The sequence below is a fragment of the Malania oleifera genome, chromosome 13 (genome assembly GCF_029873635.1).
Source record: "Malania oleifera isolate guangnan ecotype guangnan chromosome 13, ASM2987363v1, whole genome shotgun sequence".
Taxonomy (NCBI): Eukaryota; Viridiplantae; Streptophyta; class Magnoliopsida; order Santalales; family Ximeniaceae; genus Malania; species Malania oleifera.
This window is the reverse complement of record NC_080429.1, coordinates 56,955,220-56,976,679: the sequence shown is the minus strand read 5'-3', so window position 1 is coordinate 56,976,679 and position 21,460 is coordinate 56,955,220. Positions and strand designations below refer to the sequence as shown.

The 21,460-nt window shown below is 37.7% G+C and overlaps 1 protein-coding gene across 2 annotated transcripts in view; it reads right to left on the bottom strand.

Moving 5' to 3' along the window:
- Positions 1-2,654: 2,654 nt before the first annotated feature.
- The window catches only part of LOC131146492 (lysine--tRNA ligase, cytoplasmic), a 42,993-nt gene continuing 24,187 nt past the window's right edge, over positions 2,655-21,460 (bottom strand). Inside the window, exons 7-17 of one of the 2 annotated variants that reach the window (XM_058096125.1) lie at positions 7,334-7,452; positions 7,186-7,248; positions 5,914-6,039; positions 5,507-5,789; positions 5,294-5,390; positions 5,042-5,198; positions 3,699-3,842; positions 3,539-3,607; positions 3,305-3,448; positions 3,025-3,076; positions 2,655-2,860 (exon numbers count right to left, since the gene is read on the bottom strand). In XM_058096125.1, coding sequence (XP_057952108.1) covers positions 2,841-2,860; positions 3,025-3,076; positions 3,305-3,448; positions 3,539-3,607; positions 3,699-3,842; positions 5,042-5,198; positions 5,294-5,390; positions 5,507-5,789; positions 5,914-6,039; positions 7,186-7,248; positions 7,334-7,452 — 1,274 coding nt within the window. In that variant the 3' untranslated portion in view covers positions 2,655-2,840. Of the gene's footprint in view, positions 3,077-3,304; positions 3,449-3,538; positions 3,608-3,698; positions 3,843-5,041; positions 5,199-5,293; positions 5,391-5,506; positions 5,790-5,913; positions 6,040-7,185; positions 7,249-7,333; positions 7,453-21,460 lie in introns of both variants that reach the window. The other variant, XM_058096124.1, reaches the window with a different exon arrangement.

Here is a 21,460-nt window from a genome sequence, read left to right as displayed (position 1 = left end):
ATGGAATCAATGTTTTAGGGTGCTAACCCTTTAAACTCTTAAGAACAGAGATTTAAAGTGTAACCTTCTATGTGCACAATTGTACTCCTGAACCTAATCTCTCTAATTGGTTTTAATTATTTTTCCTTTTCAAAGATAAAATAAAGTGACGGGTCTATTTTCAAAAATTATTTATGGTCACCAAATGTCGACAATCCAAACAGGTTCTCAAAATTCAAAGTCAACAATGATCAACTCATTTACAAACCTGAGTGAGCTCATTTATGGGCTCAAACTAGGCTCATTATATGCTCAAAAGTGTGCTCGTTTATACAATAAGGATTTTCGCTCGATAGATTAATTAGATAATTTGTAGGCCTAATTGCTTAGCCAAAAAGCCCAGCATAACTTAATAAGAACATTTTTTTTTCATTTGCAGTCACCAAACCTACAACCCTCAACTCCCTTTCAAGATTCAAAAAAACAATAGAAAAGTTGACTAAACCCGAGTTAATTCTCTAACTTTTAGGGGTCTTTTGGTATCACTATCAAAAATTAGAAAAATTAAAAATCAAAAATCGAAAACATAAATTAAAAACTAGAAACCAACAACCTATTTGGTTAACATTTATAAAACTAATACAAATTAAAATTTTAATTAAAAAATGTTCATTTTTATCTTTAAATCAAAAAATTATAAAAATATGATTGAGATAATAAAATTACAAATAATACATATTTAAAAATTACTAGAATAAAAATAAAATTAATTATAATGATTTTACTTAATTGTTCTACTTTTAAATTTTATTTTAGAGAAAAAAAAAATTTATTAGACATGACAACTAAAAAATAGTAAAATCATTTTGTAATTAGCTTTGTTATTATTTTTTAAAATTTATAAATATTTTTATTTTAATTATATTTAGATTCATATGATCATTTAAATTTTGATTTTAATTTAAAAGTGTATAAAATTAATAATTTAATTCAAGTAAACTATTTCTAGATATTAAAATTTCTGATAACAGGTTGACCAAACAACTGAAAACTATAAAATCTAGTCATCAGTTTTTTGACAAACAATTGAAAATCGGCAATGAAAACGAAAAATTGACAACAAAAACAAACATGTTTTTATAATCTATATTTTCACTGTTGAGAAACAAAAATAGAAAACAGCAACCGATAACAATACAAAATAGACCTTTAGCCTTCAACCCTTCAAGCTTTCAACCCTTTAGCCCTTAGGATGCTTTAGGATTTTGTTTGAAAAAAAAATAAAAATAAAAATAGAAAAAAAAAATTATTGTATTTTTTCTATATCAAATACCATTAAAAATTATTTTAATATGATTAGAAAATTTTAAAAATCAAATATTAACATTGTGTAAAATTTAATTTTCGCTTCACTAATTTGGTATACTTTTATTATCTTTCACACTTTTATTAATAACCAAACATAAAAGTAAATTATTTTATTTTTTTAATATTTTTATAAATTCCAAATGACAACCAAGTCTAATTCTAAGCCTTTAGCAATTCAGACTTTGTCATTTCACTGCTTCAGCCTTCATCCGAATCATCCCTTACCCTGAGACTGCGATTACTACATGTGGCCAGAGACAATTGCGCTAGCAAATGGCAACCGCAAGACCATGAGTGGCAAATGCGATCCCATGCTTCTTTCTTCAACCTAGTTTTGTGTAAAATTAGTTTGATTAGAATCTAGGATTCAGAAAACCAATCAATATTGAATGACCATGTTTCCACCTTACACTCACAAATGCATATACAATTCTCTTTTTGGCACTAAAATTTTTCTTTTGAATGTGTTTTGACCGCGACAAACTTCCATATTTTGCCAAACTTTTTGTAAGTTCTTTAAAATTATCAGTGGAATATTTTGGGCGATGTGAGAATACTCATTGCTTACAATTGGTGTCCCAATTAATACAATTTGCCCTCTTAAAGAAAAACGATACTTTCCGCAAGGGAATTTTTAAAAATCCCAAGTCTTTAGTACAACATCAAAATCAAAAGTTGGGCGTTCCCTCTTTGTACATCCCTCAAATGAAAATTTTTAATAATAATCTCATAATTTGAAAGCCTCAAATTCTAAATATTGACTGAGAAGCGATTTTGGATGGGAATGAAATCATCCCCTTATGTAGCTTCGGCCAATGGGTTCCCAAAAAGGGAAAAAAAATATTCAAAAAATTAAAAACTTGCACTTGATTTATTAAGGAAGCAAGTGTAAAATAATATTTTTTAACTAGAAGCCCATGAACTGCTTTGATGAAGACACGAATCTTATAGGACAATCAATCAGCGAGAAGTAGGGAGCAAGAGGGGGCATCTGCTGGGCAGGGAGAGAGACTGAGCGCACGCTAGTGCCAGCTGAAATGAATTCTTCAGCTGCTTTTTCAGGTGTAACCATAAAAACATAATCTATATTTGGAAATATGAATTTCAGACATTAGGATTGAATTTGGATAAATATCAAAATTATATCTTATCCAAATCCAAAGTCAGGTGTCAAACGGATTTTGCATGTGTTTTTGATTGAGAGAGAGAGAGAGAGAGAGGGGAGGGGGGGGGGGGGGGGAGATAACTCTTGCTTCCCAGTAATAACTCCAAGCACATGCAACTCCCACATAAAATGCAATCACAGATGGGTGAAATTTTTTGTCTATTAAAAATATGGCATGGTGACAAACCCTTGATCAAGGGTCAAAATCAGAGATCCTCAAAATTTCTAGCTCCAATAGTATTATAATAAATTAATAATAGGACCTACACTTTGCAGTAAATTACCTTCTCCATTTGACAAAAAACCAACAAAACATCAATGCCAGATTTTAACTTAATCCCTGTGTAGCTGCAGTATCAAAACATAATTGAAAACTGTTAATAAAGCTCCAATAAAAGCAATCAGGAGAAGACTAGTTACTCTAAATCGAAGAGTAAGTCTAGCAAAACATGCTTCTGCCAAATAAACTAAGCAGTATGCCACAAATAAATGGCTGAAGACATAACAAGTACCTTTTGCGGATGGTTCATCTTGAGGTTTCATCGCTGGAAAAAGAAGAACTTCCTGTAATCCCACAGCAAACAACAAAAAGGTCAGTGGGTAACAACAAACAGCATGCCACTTTCATCTCATATAGAGCTGAAGCCACAAACCACCCACACTCCCAAGAAAATACTTTAAAAAGAGCTCAAAAACCAAATCACAACCAGTTTCTCCTCCAAAAAACCTCAAAAAGAGAGGTGGGGGGAAAAGACATGCAGACACATGAAGGGACAGAGTGAGTGACACGACCTTAATATTTTGCGAATCTGTCAACAACATTGCTAGCCGATCAATACCCAATCCCCAGCCACCTGTAGGAGGCAAGCCATACTCAAGAGCTGTGCAAAATGTTTCATCCAAAGCCATTGCTTCACCATCACCTGATTGTCGATCCTGAAATTTAAACAAGTATATTGATTATTGGGCAATCCCACAAAATTCAATTCAAAAAACAAAAATTGCATCATTTTGATACTGTGATACCTTCAGTTGCTCTGCAAACCGCTGACGTTGTACAACAGGATCATTTAACTCCGTGTATGCATTGCAAAGCTGAGCCACGTAAAAAATAGAAATGGTAAGCAAGCCTTAGGAAGCTAATCAATTGAAAGAGGGAAAAAACCTGAAGAGACACGAAACATACTTCATGTTTGTTGATGAACAATTCAAAACGCTCAGTTAGGCCCGGTTTGGATCTGTGCCACTTTGCCAAAGGACTCATTATCTCTGGATGGTTAATAATAAAACTAGGATTTACACACGTCTCCTCCAAGAAGTGCCCCACTAGCTGCAGCATGAAAAATAACTAATTATAGAATAGCATAAAATAGAAATCAGCAAAAAAAAAATGGGAGGGGACTCAAAATTAATAATTAAATGAGAACGAGATGATCAGGCATTATATTTCAAAAGCATCATTACATCCGTGAATCATAAATAGATGCACTCTATTGGACTTGAAGGACAAAAATGTAAAGTTAAAAGAATGAAAAACTAGCCAAAACAGTTCCGCTCCATCCACTAAAATAAAGGCAAACAGGATAACGAGAAGATGACCAATTGGTAAGAGCTAAGGGAAATATGAATCAAAGAAAATAAATAAAATAAATAAAAGCAGGAAAACAGAATAAAATTTGCAGGAGAAAAAACTCAAGGTTCTCAATATTCAATATCCAACTGTCTCAAAAGTATACAATCAAATGCCTTTATATCAGTCTTCCATACAAAATCTAAGCATAGATAAAAAGGGGGAAATAATATCAAATACCTGAATAATGAAAATTACAAAATAAAATCCTAATTACAATAATGTTCACGATAAAAGAGAAAATCCAGTTGAGCATGACCCCATACAATAATAATTATTATAATTATAATCATACATCCATGCATGATACGCCCATGGGAAGACAAGAAAAAGAGGATTAGATTGGTGAGCATCACACCCGACATATCATGACCAAAAATAGATAAATAAATAAGATGATGTCTGCCACCAAACATTGGTCATTGGAAACACACATTGGGAAAAATACAGTTGCATCATATACTATATCATTATGCTATGGCAAGCCCGAATGGCTGTCACCTGATAGCGGACACTTAAATATCTTTCTCAAAGATTCGTTCCATAATTCACAGCTTATTATGGAAGCTCCAGCTTTATCAGCAGGAAGAACCACACACAATCAATATGATCATTACACTGTTGAATAACTTTCAGCTATCCACTGAATGAGTCAAAACAATAACAACCATATTGAATTATTGATCCTCTATATACAGGAGACATTTCTGGTTCTTTTTTCTCTAGCAGTCCTAACCCTGCCTTGAGTCTACAAGCTAAAATTCAAAGACTAGAACACATCAGAGCAGTATGCACAACTAACATGTAACTCAGAAGGCCAGTCATTTCTCTGATTAATTCCAAGAAACTTTATATTTATATATTAATTTAACAAAGAAACCAAACAGATTGGGATTTACTTTGTCCAATAAACGAGCTGTTGTCTGAGGAGGGGGACATTTAATATCAAACTTCGCGCAAGCATCTGCCAAATATTTGTTTGTTTCCTCACTTGAAAAATCTTTGGGTATACTGAGCTTTGCCATCTTCTCCAGCTCATCTATCATGTCAATTCTTCTGCAACAGTTAAAAACACCACATCAATAATTCCACAATGGCATTTAAGCAGAAAATTTGAAGCTGCACTCTGCATTAAGACCTAGACAAGTAACCTGAAAGGAGGGGTAAAGTCAATCTCAATTGGATCCTTGTCTAATCCATTTGCATGATACTTAACTTTACAACTGCCTGTCAGCTCCTTGACCATCCCTGTTATAAATTAACTACATTAATAAAAATATCCAAGTAAGGCAATTCAAGAAAGACTAAAATGCCACACATTAACAATTTTATATGCATTGCTACACCTCAACTGTCTCACTCACCACTCAACATTTTCTCAGTGAGCTCCATCAAGTCATTGTAATCTGCAAACGCCATATAAAACTCACACGTAGTGAACTCAGGATTATGAGTCAAGTCAATCCCTTCATTCCTAAATTGCTTTCCTATCTCATAGACACGGTCTAGTCCACCAACAATCAACTCTTTAAGATAAAGTTCAGGGGCAATGCGCATGTACAGCTTCATATTCAGCTCGTTGTGATGGGTCACAAATGGATGGGCAGCTGCACCGCCCGCAATCATGTTCATCATGGGTGTTTCAACCTAATGATTACCAAGTCAAATGAATGAACTACAAAATATATAATTTAAAATGAGGCATCACGCAGAAGCAACCATGAAAAAAAATTAAATTATCATCCAGTTTGGAATCAAGAACATGACTAACCTCCAAGAAATCAAGACTGTCAAGAAATCTTCTAACATAAGAAACAATCTTAGCCCGGGTCTTGAATATTTCACGGACCTCCATATTCAACATCAAATCTAAGTAACGTTGACGATATCGAGTTTCCTAGCATAAAACAAACTTTTGATGAGCCAAGAAAATAAAAACAAATAAAACTACAAATAAACTGCATAAGCACAAATAATTAGACAACTTGCACAGCAATTACAGTTCATGATACTCAAGTCCCCCAATGTCAGCTTTAAACAAACTAGGTAAACAGAGATGATAGCCAGTTGCCACTCAAGAGATTAATAATTTAATACAGAACCACACCTGTTGGATTCTCTAGAGGCAAAATCATGGTTTTGGAATCCAGACCACAATGGCCAGTTTCAATGGGTTCGACCAGAACCAGTCAATGCATTGGTTCAGCTACCAACCCAAACTCAGTTTTGAAGCAAACTGGAATTGAACAGGTTGACCCAGTCCGAACCGGGTTTGTGGGTGGGTCAACCCATCTCTTTATTAAAAAAAAACAGGGGGGGGGGGGGGGGGCAGGTGTTGGCGCAGCAAGGGGGAGATGCATTCTGAATGAAAGCAAACTTGAACCAGGGAGATAAAGACAGAACGAGGGAATTACTACTGCATGCACCATAACTTCTTGTTGACACAACCCATAGATAATAAAAATATACAAGTTTACACAAGCCAAAAGTAATAGATAACTAAGATGGAAATTAATATTTGCATACAACTTAAGTAAATTTACTAATTTTTAATTGAACCAGAATCTTTGTGTACCTTCTAATATTTTTATTTGAAAATATGAATGACAAGTTTCAAGAATATCTTTTAGAAATAGAAAAAGGTACAAAGTTTATTAAAATTGTTACCAGTAATTATTTTTAATAATTGACTATTAGGAGATTATGGCTAGGATCGTTGAAATATTATTTCAGATCAGTGTAACACTCTTGTTATATACATACATACATACAATGCATATAAATATATATATATATATATATATATATATATATATATATATAGAGTTTTGACCACTGGTTTGACCACCTGTGATTGTTAAGCAGGCCTCAGTTTAGAGCTTCATTGGATTATTTTGAACATACAACTCAGACAGCAGCAAAATTCTTAGGAGATGCAGATCATTTGTAACCCTTCCACGAGAATAAACTAGAAAAATAAAAATTCATAATTGTTAACAAATCTAGAATGCTGAGAAGGGCATGATAGAAGTATCATTAATACCTGATCCTTCAAAATATATGCGTCAGGATTCCTTGCATTCCCTGGGTGCCAGGCATCAATTTTCTGTACATAGTAGTAGTAAACTGATGTAAGCACTAAGTAAACAAAATTTAAAAGCGAAAAACAAAAATCAATAAAAGAACTCCACCTTTGCATTTGCATCATCTGAACCTCGAGCTGCCTTTTGCCTTGGCATCATATGGAGACAATGTGATAAGATTATGAATGATTTAGGGAAAATGCTCAGTTCCCCTCGTTTAGTTTTTCCTAAATAAAAGGACATAAAAAGAATCACAAATCAATGGACTAACCCCCCATTGGGATGCATATAATTCAGAAAAAGCATAGTTGTTATAATCTTATCATTCTAATCCGTCAAATTGTACAATTTGTATCAATAGTTTTTCGGCTGGATGTTGGTGTTGTTTTTTGGGAGGCCTTTAAAGTTTTGTCTTTTGTTTCTCCCATTGATTGTCTCGTAACTACGGCATTCCTCCGCCAAAAGTGAGGGTTTATCAATAAATAAATGGAGGTGTCACCCTTCTTTTTAAAAAAAAAAAGTATCAATTCCAAACCATATCAATTCAAATCCTACCAGGGAATCAAAAATCAAATGAATTGTTGCCAACTCAATTGATTCACCCCCTGATCTGAATCTAATGAATCAATATAACTCAAGCAATTCACACAATTCTGAACCTAGCAGATCCAGTCAGACCCAGCAGGTTTTAAACCTCAAAAGACGGCCTTTCTTTTTTTAATGCCTTATTTTACACAATTGTCCTTCATTCCTTCACTGCATTGGCTCTGTGCTGAGAAAGAGGCAAAAACAGCTTTAGGGCTTCTGTAGCCTTCACAAAACCATTCCTCACCCTTGGAGGAGTAGTGTCCCATTAAGGAAAAGGGGCAGAACATGGCCGGCTAACGTGGTACTTAGGCATCGCTGTTTTGTTAACTTAGAGGTCCTTTGGTATCACTGTCAAAAATTTTGAAAACAAAAACCAGAAATGAAAACTAAAAACTGAAAACTGTCAACCTGTTTGGTTCTATCACTAAAACTGAAGCAAAAATTAAAAAACTGTTTGTAGCTTGGTTTCAGTTTTTTCGTAAACTGAAAATGAAAAACAAAAACCTGTTTAGTTGTTTATTTTCATTTTTTTCAATCTAATTTACATTAACTGGAATAATCTAGTAAATTTAATTTTAACCAAAAAAAAAATCCACATTTAAAATCCATATGAACCAGCAGAAAGTTCCATTAATTGCGCTAAACAATAAATTTTGATGGATCAAAACAAATGTAATAAACTGACCAGCTGGAGACAATGCAAATCTAATTTAGACATTTTACATTAGTTGAAATAACCTAATATAGATCTAATTTACATTAATTGGAATGATCTAGTAGATCTAATTTTAACCAAAAAAAAAAAAAATGAAATCCAAATTAAAATCCACATAAACTAGCAGAAAGTTCCATTAATTGCTGCTGCGGGCTGCTGCAGACGAAGGGCTCTTAGAAGCCCTGGATGAAAATAAAACAGATAAAGGGAGCAGGTGCCAGCTGTGAATGAAGGGGTTCTTGGAAACCCTAGATGAAAACAAATAAAAAAGGGGAAAAAAAAAAAAGGCACAAAAATGCAAAGCTTGGGAATTGAACCCAGGACCCTCGCGCGCGTTTCAACAAATCACTGTCTCTCCCTGTTGCGCAACTAATTGAAAACCACTTTTTGTGGTTTTTGGTTTTTTTGGAAATATGAGAAACGGTTTCATTTGGCAGCCTCCAGGGCAAACAAAACCAAACATGTTTTTGAGCTTCATTTTTGCATTTGGAAAAAAAAAAAGAAAAAGACGCGCACACGCATGCACATACAAACAGGAAACCAGAAACAACGATACCAAACGCACCCTTAGTTTGTTGGTTTGTTCAATTGATTATTAGTTTTGTTTCAATTAATTTTTTTGGATTTGTAATTAGAGAAAGCATGAATATGAAATAAATTTTTTTCTTATTGTTGATAAACACCAAGTTCCGTTTTCTATTATTTTTCACCAGTTCCTTCCCTTAACATAAAGTTTGGTTTTTTTATTAATGTAGTCAGGATCAAAAGCTGCCAGCTCACCTAAAAGAAATTGTTGTTAGGGAAAGCGCAACTTTATTTCCTTATACTCCTGGCAGCGCAGAGCCCTGCACTAAGTAGCAAGCGCCCATGAGGGCTTGCACCAGAAATGGTGCCAACGGGCTGGCACGCCAAGCACTGTCACAGCTGGGTAGACTGCTGGCCCCCATAAAGCCAACAATCTCCCCCCCCCCCCCCCAGCAGCTACCCTAGGAACGCTCGAACCCGTGACTTCGCTCTGATACCAATTGTCAGGATCAAGTGCTACCAACTCGCCTAAAAGCAATTATTGTTAGGTAAGGCGCAACTTTATTTCCTTAAACTCCTAGCAGCGCAGAGCCCCGCACTAAGTGGCAGGCACCCATGAAGGGCTGCACCAGAAATGGTGCCAACGGGCAGGCATGCCAAGCACTGTCACAGCTGGGTAGACTGCTGCCCCCATAAAGCCAACAAATTTTTCCTGAATCCTTCCCTCATTATTGTTAAGAGAAAGCATACACATGAAATATGATTTTTCTATTGATAAATTTTAAATGCATTTTATGATTTTGTTTGTTGCATTTATATCAATATATGCACATCATTTCCATTGCCCAAAAGATTCAAAGTATTACCAACCTTCCCATCTCCATTTTTCAGTCTTGGTAAGCAGCTCTTCTTCCTCAAGATTGTTAGAACAAAAACCATCCTCTTCATCTTTGTAAAAAGAGGGAAGTCCACCTCATCTTGACCATCTCTGCACCTCTGCACATCAACTCCTTCCCCTTATTTTGGTTGTGCAATCCTTCAACGGCAATCTTCTTCACTCGATCGTAGACTTTTGATCGTAATGTCTGTGTCGGTAGCCCCTTACCTGAACTGTGATTCTCAAATTGTCTTATGCATGGTACATCCACTTACTGCTGCAATGTCATCTGCTTCACCAATGCCATTCACTTTGTATGTGCAAATTTGTATGTGCCATTCACATGTTCTTCAACAGATATGTCTATCCCTCTTCATATTTTTTTAATTAAAAAAAAAAAAAAGACATTATGAAGGGGGGGAAGTACGCTCCGCTTCTTCATCTTTGATCTCCTCTAATTGAAGTATTTGCGTTTGACACCTGCCTTTTTCTGAGCCCAGAATAATCTTTCCCTTGACAAAGAGGCTTCTTTTCCTAACTCCTAGAACCCACCCATATCAACTGCTTTAAAGGCTCCTACATTTTGCAACTAGGCTTCAGCCCACTTTTAATACTTGAAAGTGGTCCTCCCTCCATTGGGCCTAAAACGCTCAGATCCTCCACTGTTGGTCCCAAAAAAACAATTCTTGGAAGCACAAATTCCTCCACCATTCAGTTCCAGTTGTATCGATTGGAAACTTCAATAAAAAATAACATGGACATTCTGATCGTACCCTCTAGATGCTGGTTCTGTCAAAATTTTCTTGGCCAAAAACTTTCCTTAAGTTTCCCTCACCAAAGACCATACCCATTGACAAAACAGTGATGACTTCCATTGGGAGGTTATTGTGGATTCCCAACCCCTTGATACCTGTTTGTGGAGCCACAATCCACACATTCCAGAGTTGACGCAACCCATTCAGATTCTAAAACTGCCCTGCTTTCCACTGCTCTGCTCTGCTCTGCTCTTTGTTTCCTCAAGAATTTCTTTCCTCCCCCATGCCTCCATGCCATCCAGAATACAAATCATTCACATGGTGCCCTTATTTGGGAACTTCTCTAGAGAAAAAAACCTCCTATAACTATTTCACAATCAATTGCACCATAAAGAACTGATCTGAATCCATGAAGATTCTGACCCATGAATTAGCATTTTTTGTGAACAGAACAGAGTGTAATTCTTCCATTATCCACTATCATTCCTCATTTGGGAAAAAACAACAATTATTTTTTCAGTTATTATGAAAAAGTTGCCTCAATAAAAAAAATTAAAAAAAATTAAAAATTACCTATAGTAGTTCTAGACACCCCCCCCCCCAATGAAATCAATAGTGATGGCATCCCTCTTAGTGCCCTGCCAAAGACATCATGCAGTTTTCGATATTCATTTCCTGTCACTAGAAGTAATCATTCCAAGACATTCCTTTCATCTATACATGCAGTAAAAAAATTTCTAAAACATAAAAGGTGCAAAAGGAATGCCTTCTGTACAAATGCATAAGCCTCAGGTTAACGCTATCCTTTTCAGTATATTATTTTAGGCTGAATCTCAAGGCATTTTAGGCATGCCTATTCTTGAGGCGAGTGGAAACGCAAACCTTGACTGGCCTTTTAACAATGGTTTACAAGGAGATAACTTGGTTGAGCTCCGGTCTTGTAACAATCATTGTAATTACACCGTTGGATAGCCAATTGCCTAGACAGTGATGATAGAACACAATACATAGGGTGGAACCCAAAAATAAAAAGCAAAAAAAGAGGAACAAGAACAAGAACAAACAAAAATGACCAAAGCAAGCTGGCTCAGTGACTTGCTATCAACAAGTTTTTATACCATGTAAGAACCTAAAAAATATTATTCAGTCCTTCTGTTGGTGCAAACACATGGCCGCTCGTTAAGAATGGAAAAGGGAGACTAGAAAAGATGCAAAAAAATGACTTTCGGGAAGCTAAAAAAATCATTTAATAATTTGTATGATAGATTAGATACAAAATAAGGGGAAAGAGATATATTTAAAATTGTTAGGGCTAGAGAAAGAAAGGATAAGGGCTTATATAATGTAAAATGTATAAAAAAAAAAAGTGATGATGATATTGTCTTGGTTAAGGAAGAAGACATAAAAGAAAGATGGCGAAGTTACTTTAGTAAGTTGTTTAATGAAAACCAAATAGAAAGCTTAAACTTAGAATTGACAAATGAGGAAAAGACTAAAAATATGAGATTTTTTGGCAAAATTAGAGTTAACGAAGTTAAGTTTGCACTAAAAATGATTAAAAATGGAAAAGTTATAGGACAAGATAACATCCCAATTGAAGTTTGGAAATGCTTAGATGATAATGGAATTACATGGTTAATGAATTTATTTAACACAATTATAAAAACTAAGAAAAAGTACGATGAATGGAGGAAAAGCACTTTAATACCTATATGTAAAAATAAAGGAGATATTCAAAATTGTAATAACTATCGTGGAATTAATCTTATGAGTCATACAGTGAAAATGAGGGAAAGGATAGTTGAACAAACATTAGGGCTAGAAACAAAAGTTTCAAAAAATCAATTTAGTTTTATGCCTACAAGATCTACTACAGAAGCTACATATCTTTTAAGAAGATTAATGAAAAAGTTTAGGGAAAAGAAGAGGGACTTGCATATGGTATTTATTGACTTAGAGAAAGCGTATGATAGGGTACCTAGGAAAGTTCTATGGTGGATTATAGAAAAAAAAAAAAAAGGTGCATGTAATAGGTATACTAATGTCATTAAGGATATGAATGATGGAGTAATGACTAGTTTAAGGACTATAGATGGAGAGATTTGAGAATTTCCAATCACAATAGGTATACATCAAGGATCAGTTTTGAGCCCTTATCATTTTGCTTTAGTGATAGATCAACAGACTAAGAGTATCCAAAATGAGGTTCCATGGTGTATGTTATTTGCTGATGATATTGTACTGCTTGATGAAACTAAGGGCGAAGCAAAGGCTAAGTTAAAATTATGGAGAGAAGCTTTGGAACCTAGAGGCTTTAGGATAAGTAGAAAAAAGACAGAATATATGAAGCGTAATTTCAGCAATAGTAGGAAAAATATTGGAGACAAAGTTAAACTTGATGATCTTAGCACTTGTAGATTTCGATACCTTGGATCTATGATACAATATCCAAAAAATAAAAGTTGTCGAGATAAGAATGCTTAGATGGATGAGTGGTATAACATTGAAAGATAAATTAAGAAATGAACATATTCGCCATTAAGTTAGGTGCAGCTCCTATAGAAGATAAGGGAGGGCCGACTCAAATGGTTTGGGCACTTACAACATAGATCACATAGTGCGCCAGTGAAGAAGAGTGATTTAGTTACCATGAGGAGCAATAGAAAGGATAGAGGTAGACCTAAAATAACTTGGAATGAAATAGCTATAGCCCTAAATTTGTCAAAACAAATGGTCCATTATCACATAAATTGGTAGAAAAGGAATTATGCAGCCGACCCCACCAAGTGCGACTTAAGGCTTGGTGTTAGGGTGTGACAATGTAATGGGGAAAATGGGGGAGTGAGATACTGCTATAATTGTATTCTTCAGGGATTTAGAATGAATATATGAATATCTGTGTTATCGCTTGTATGTTGATTCTCTTGTAGATGAATAATACAAGTAGTTCTTTTCATTGTGGTGTTCTGTTGCCTTGGATTATGATGTCTCTGATTGTTATAGTCTTATTCGATGTATAAGAATATATTGCTCATGTGAAATCCTATTGTTTCTTGTTTTCCTTGAGTATTGAGACTCACCTGGTGCTCGTGCTTGCAGGCTTGAACGTGTGAGAGTTGGCTGACTTGTCGAGGGAGAGCTCTCAACGAGTGCCACACGGCCCTTACTTGAGTTCCATTTTGGGTGTCCGTGACAGTTGGTATCAGAGCACAGTGTGTGCGAGCACCATGCGTGGGATTAGGAGAAATAAGTCAGGAAGAGTGAAGCGCATTGAGGCGCTTGAGACAAAACTCGCAACCCTGGAGACAACGTGCGGTGACCTCCAAGGGTTGGTGGCAACATTGATAAAAGAGAAAGGCGGGTCAACAGAGCTTGAGGCCGCCGAAGAAAACCCTAGAGAAAATCTCCATGGGGTATCAAAAGTCGTAGAGAGACTTGAGGAACTTGAAAAATTCACTCCAAGTGTGAAATCCCTGGAGAAACGGCCAAGAGAGCTTGAGGCCTTCCAGAAGAGTATCGAGCAGTTGGAAGCCTTTGAGAGTAGGCTACAACATATTGAGGGCATATTGCCATCTCTTTCGTCCCAACGGGGAGAGCCAATAGAGCTTGAGGCCTCCTTACGGGAGCTAACGGATAATCTTGATTTCCTTACAGAAGATGTTAAAGTGTCCATTACTGCTTTGAAGGGAGATTTGAAGGAGATGGGCAATGTCCAAAGTGCGGTGGTCCAAGTCCAGAGGGATTTACAAGAGATCACTGCGAAAGTGAATGCAGTGGCACAGTTAGCTCGATGGCCAGTTGCACATCCAAATGAGAGTTCTCGATGGAAGGTACCGGAACCTAAAAGTTTTGGGGGTACACGAGATGCAAAGGAGCTAGACAATTTCTTCTTTGATATGGAACACTACTTCACGTGCTCCCGAGTGGATTTAGAAGTGGACCGGGTCAATTTGGCAACGGTATACCTGGTTGGGGATGCAAAATTGTGGTGGAGAACTAAATGGAATGATATTCAGCACAATAGATGTGTCATTAACACATGGGAGGGGTTGAAACAGGCGTTGAAGGCCCAATTCTATCCAGAAAATGTGGAGTATATAGCAAAGTGCAAAGTAATGGAATTGCAACAGACGGGCTCGTTAAGGAGTTATGTAAGGGAATATCAAGCCTTGATGTTGGACATTGTAGACATGACTGAATCGGATAAACTGATTCATTTTCTTCGGGGTTTGAAGACATGGCCAAGAAATGAAATACGTCGGCAAGGTGCTGGTGATCTCTCTTCCGCCCTCGTTGCTGCTGAACGGTTGGATGATTTTTCAGATACTTCTGGGAAGCGAAATTTCCCTACATCCGCCAATAATGATTCCCGTCCCAACAAAGTGTATAAGCCCACAAATGGAGGAAGGGATAAGGAGACAAATAGTTCTTGGAAAGATAAAAGAGCGCCCATGAATAGGGAGTGGAGGGGCGGACGAACAGGGGGTGGAGAGCGTCGACCGATCTCTTGTTTTCTTTGCAGTGGACCACATCGAGTGGCGGAGTGCCCTGATCGTAAGGCTTTGAATGCTATGAAGGCCCTTCGAGGGGAAACCGAAACCTCGACAGCAATTCCAGAAGAACAACCGAATATGGTGGGAGCCTTGAGATTTTTGGGGGCATTAGAGCGTCAAGTAATTCACAACAAGTCTCAGGAGAAGGGACTAATGTATGTGGATCTACTTTTGAATGGAAAGAAAATCAGGGCCATGATTGATACAGGGGCCACTCATAATTTCATTGCTGATTCTGAAGCTCAACGGTTAGAATTGCAAGTAGATAAAGATGTGGGCAAGATAAAAGCAGTGAATTCTCCAGCATTAACCACGGTGGGGGTGGTACCTAAAGTGGCATGCCAAATGGGATCATGGTCTGGAACAGTTGATTTCACTGTGGCACCCCTTGACGACTTTAATGTGGTATTGGGGATGGATTTTCTTAAAGTGACACGCTCAATGCCGATCCCAGCTGCGGATTGTCTTGTGATAATGGGAAGTGCACCTTGTGCGGTCCCCGCAGCCTACAACAATTTTGATGAGAGGAAGTTGCTCTCAGCCCTCCAATTCAAAAAGGGAGTAAAAATGGGAGAATCTTCTTTCGTGGTTCTACCAATAGTCTCAGAAGATGCAGAAGTAGGGAAATATCCACTTGAGATTAAGGAAGTTTTAGAAGAGTTTAAGGAGGTGATCCCAGAACAGCTTCCCAGGGTTTTACCACCTCGACGACAGATTGACCACGAAATTGAACTTTTGCCAGGAGTAAAGCCGCCAGCACGTGCCCCTTATCGAATGGCGCCGCCTGAGTTAGCTGAACTTAGAAGGCAACTGAATGATCTTATTGCAGCAGGGTTCATCCGGCCTTCAAAAACACCTTTTGGGGCCCCAGTGTTATTTCAGAAGAAACAAGATGGTAGTTTGCGCTTGTGTATAGATTATCGGGCTCTTAATAAGGTGACCGTGCGCAACAAGTATCCTATTCCACTGATTGCTGATATTTTTGACCAGTTAAGTACAGCTAGATATTTCACGAAACTGGACTTGAGGTCGGGATATCATCAAGTGCGCATTGTTGAGGGAGATGAACCGAAGACCACTTGTGTCACACGGTATGGAGCATTTGAATTCCTTGTCATGCCTTTTGGGCTAACAAATGCACCCGCTACCTTTTGTTCTCTAATGAATCAGGTTTTTCGGGACTACCTTGATCAGTTTGTGGTTGTTTACCTTGATGACATACTGGTTTTCAGCGCATCCTTAGAAGAACATAAAGATCATCTTCGAAAGGTTTTTCAAAAACTCAAAGAAAATCAGTTATATGTAAAAGGGGAGAAGTGTGCTTTTGCTCAAAAGCGTATTAAATTCTTGGGGCATATCATTGAGGAGGGCCAGATTCGGATGGATTCAGCTAAAGTAAAAACTATCAAGGAGTGGCGAGCACCTACATCCGTTAGAGAACTGCGATTTTTCTTGGGTCTAGCCAACTACTACCGAAAGTTTATAGAGGGGTACTCTAGAAGAGTTGTATTGTTAACGAATTTATTGAGGAAGGGGGTACCATGGGGGTGGTCAGAAGAGTGTCAATCAGCATTTGTTGAATTAAAGGAAAAGATTGTAGGAGATCCTGTGCTAATCTTTCCTGATGTGACAAAACCGTTTGAAGTGCAAGTAGATGCCTCAGACTTTGCATTAGGGGGAGTTCTCTTGCCAGGAAGGGCATCCAGTTGCTTTTGAAAGTAGAAAATTGTCGGGTGCCGAACGGAACTACACAGCACAAGAAAAGGAGCTTCTCGCAGTGGTACACTGTCTTCGGGTGTGGAGGCACTATCTTTTGGGGTCCAAATTTGTGGTAAAAACCGATAATGTAGCAGTTACTCATTTTTTGTCACAACCTGGACTAACGTCAAAACAAGCCCGTTGGCAGGAGAAGCTAGCTGAATTTGATTTTGCTTTTGAATATAAAGTGGGGAAGACAAATGAAGTGGCCGACGCGTTAAGTAGAAAAACTGAATTGGCAGCATTGAAAATCATCAGTCATCTATCAACTAGTAGGGTGGCGCTACCTTTGAAGAATCTTATCAAGGAACATTTAAGTACAGACCAGCAGGCGCAGTCACTAAGCAAACTAATAGATGAAGGGAAGACACGACAATTCTGGGTAGAAGATGGACTGATAATGACTAAAGGCAGGAGAGTCTATGTGCCTAAAGCTGGAAACTTGAGGAAAACCTTACTGAAAGAGTGTCATGATACGTTGTGGGCTGGTCATCCGGGATGGCGAAGAACTCATGCTTTGATTACACAGGGGTACTATTGGCCAAATATGCAAGATGATGTGATGAGTTATACTAAAACTTGCTTGATCTGTCAACAAGACAAGGTAGAAAGAAAGAAGACCTCAGGTTTATTGGAGCCATTGCTAGTTCCTGCTAGGCCATGGGAGAGTGTCTCTTTGGATTTTATTTCCTCGTTGCCAAAAGTAGAGGAGTTTGACACAATTTTGGTGGTGATTGACCGGTTCTCAAAGTATGCAACTTTCGTACCAGTCTCGAAGCCGTGTTCAGCAGAGAAGACAGCTCAGTTATTCTTTAAGCATGTGGTGAAATATTGGGGTGTTCCAGAAAGCTTAATTAGTGATAGGGATGTTAGATTCACAGGGGGATTTTGGGGTGAACTCTTTCGCTTGATGGGTTCAAACCTTAATCTTTCCACGAGCTATCACCCACAGACAGATGGTCAAACTGAACGTTTTAATGGGATGCTGGAAGAATACTTGCGACATTTTGTTCACTCCAATCAGAAGAATTGGGTTACTTTACTAGACACGGCACAATTCTGTTTTAACTCTATGAAATCTTCTGCAACTAATAAAAGCCCTTTTGAGATTGTGACAGGTCAACAACTGACTCTTCTACACACTCTGGATGGTCCATACAAAGGAAATTGCCCAAAAGCCTACCAATTCACGAAAAATTGGTTGCAAAACATCGAAGTCACCCGAGCTCAGTTAGAAAAAGCATCCAAGCGCATGAAGAAATGGACTGACAAAGGGAGACGACCACAACAATTTGAAGCTGGAGATCTGGTTCTTGTAAAAGTGCCACCGGAGACATTTCGCTTTCTTCGTGGCAAGGATAAAAGGCTGTTACGTCGTTACGAAGGTCCAATCAGAGTAATCGAAAAGGTGGGACATGCATCTTATCGGCTTGAGCAGCCCGAGTGGATGAAAAGCCACAGACGTCCAGTTCATCCCGTGTTTCATGTAAGCAATTTAAAGCCATTCCACACAGATGAAGCAGATCCGCACCGACAAAAATTAAGGAGATCAACAATTTCCAGAAGGCATCCTGTCACCAAAGAAGTCCAGGAGATCATTGCAGACAGAGTCGTCAATCTAGAGGGTCGTCAACAACAACAATTTCTGGTTCAGTGGTTAGGACTGGGGGAAGAAGAGAATAGTTGGGAAACAGCCAACAACCTTCAGCATGCCATATAGAAGATTGAAGAGTTCAGAAATTCGTAGTCAACGACATCTACATCGACATCAGAAGAGTGAGAAGGCCGTCTACAACACATCGACGAGGACGTCAATAAATTGAGTGGGGGAGGATGTTAGGGTGTGACAATGTAATGGGGAAAATGGGGGAGTGAGATACTGCTATAATTGTATTCTTCAGGGATTTAGAATGAATATATGAATATCTGTGTTATCGCTTGTATGTTGATTCTCTTGTAGATGAATAATACAAGTAGTTCTTTTCATTGTGGTGTTCTGTTGCCTTGGATTATGATGTCTCTGATTGTTATAGTCTTATTCGATGTATAAGAATATATTGCTCATGTGAAATCCTATTGTTTCTTGTTTTCCTTGAGTATTGAGACTCACCTGGTGCTCGTGCTTGCAGGCTTGAACGTGTGAGAGTTGGCTGACTTGTCGAGGGAGAGCTCTCAACGAGTGCCACACGGCCCTTACTTGAGTTCCATTTTGGGTGTCCGTGACACTTGGCTTTGTTGTTATTGTTGTTGTACAAACTAACGCTGCATTTGGGAGCATGGATTTCAAAGCTTGGATTTGGATTTGGGTGGATTTGACAAAATTCAATACAATATGTATCACATTTTGTCCAAATCCACATATCCAAGGTCTTTCCCAAACATAGGGTAAAGGTTTTACAGCATGCATTTTTCTGTCTTTTTTATTAATTTTTTTATAATGGCGGGCATGACAATAAATTTTACCATTTACATTGAGCAGCAAAGGATTCCCGAACCATGGAACCAAGAAAGGCGAGCCTACGCTTAGCAAAAAAGAAGTAAAGGTGACCCTAAGAATATAATCTAAAATCCACATTAAATAGAGAACTGCAATCCTCAAACATTAAGAAAATATAGGTTATAATTCTATTTTTTTGAAAAACAAATTAATTTTATCTATAAAATCAAAATTAAAAAAAAAACCAAATTGGTTATCATTTCAACTTTTCTGTTACATTAATTCCCCTACATTGTCTCCTATTCTTTTTTCTGAATGCATAAACCATTCTATAGGAAAAAATTTGGAATTGAGGGAAAATGTGTATCAACAAATATCAGGTAATGTCACAACCATGCATAAGCTAGTGAAACAAGATAAATGTATTCTAAGTCCAACAGCGAGAATCACATATTAGCAACTATCTCAAATGATTTTGTATGATTCTATCATTTAAAAATCGCATCTACAGCCCATGCTTCTGCCCCACTGAATTAATGCTACAATTTCATTCTGCTAATCTTTGCATCCAATTGCCTAATTCCAATTCAGACTAGCTTTTGAATGTGGTATGCTAGTTACTCTTATAACATTCCACCCCTATTCAATTTTACCATAGTTTTCCCTCACCCTCTCCCTTCCCACTTTGCCTAGCAAAATAAAAGGGGGGAAATTCAATTCAAACATGCTACAGCGAGGCAATAAAGAGCACCTATTTGTCACTAATGTAAGCAGAGGCTTTGAGGCGTCTTGTATAAAAAGGGAAGTTAATCCTCATTATAAGAGGGGAGGGGAGGAAGCTAACAAAGAATAAAAGCACACAAAGTTGATAAACAATTAATAGGGGTTTAGATCATTACCGATTCTTAATTGTCCCTGTTGGGGATGTCGCTCATATTCAGAGTGGATCACATGCACCGGAGAAAGCTACGTGAAGCAAGGGGCAATGGCATGAGAGAAATCTACAAGTCAGTGGGCAAACCGTCGATAGATTGGCCAAACCGTCGGTCACACCGTTGACGATTTCAGTCGGTGCAGATTACGTAAATTCAAATTGGGGGCTTGTAGATTGGGCTAATCGAAGGGATTTCCTCCGGCGATTGCTACTAGGATTCTTTAGATAGGATCTAAAGTTCCTGTACATTTAGGGTTCGCATATAATCATTGATTTATAACCCTACTGTAAGCTCTGACATAATTCATAGTGGAAAAGAGGTTGCTACTCCCGTGGACATAGGCTATTGCTGAACCACGTAAATCTTGGGTCTTCTAGTTGTGCTTTTTATTCTTCTTATTATTGATTGCTTGCTTCTTGAGTATATTTCATCATCAAGTGATTACATTGGTGGTTGTTGATTGATTTGTGTGTGATTGTATGCTTCCGCTATGCATATTCGATGAACGAACAACAACAATTGGTATCAGAGCTATTGGTTCACAATGTCTGGGATTTCTTCTGCGAGGTTTGAAGTTGGTAAGTTCGATGGAACGGGAAACTTCGGGCTATGGCAGAGAAGGGTGAAGGACTTGCTAGTGTAGCAAGGGATGGTGAAGGGTTTATACAAAAAGAAGCCGAAAAGCATGGACGGCGCAAGTTGGAAGGAGCTAGAAGCAAAAATTGTGTCCACTATCAAGTTATGTCTGGCCAATAACAGGTTGTATCACGTCATGGATGAGGACTCGCCGGCGGCAATTTGGCTGAAACTGGAGCGCAGGTACATGTCCAAGTCAATTACGAACAAGTTGTATCTTCAGAAAAAGTTTTATTGGCTTAAGATGACGGAGGGTTCAAACTTGACTCGGCACATAAACACATTTAATCAGATCATTAGTGATCTGAGGCGAGTTGACGTGAAGTTCGAGGAGGAGGACAAGGCGTCGATGCCGCTGAATTCCCTACCTACGTCGCCTACATACGAGAATCTGAATACGACACTGAATTGGGGGAAAGAAACCCTAAAGTTAGAGGACATCACGAGTGCATTGCT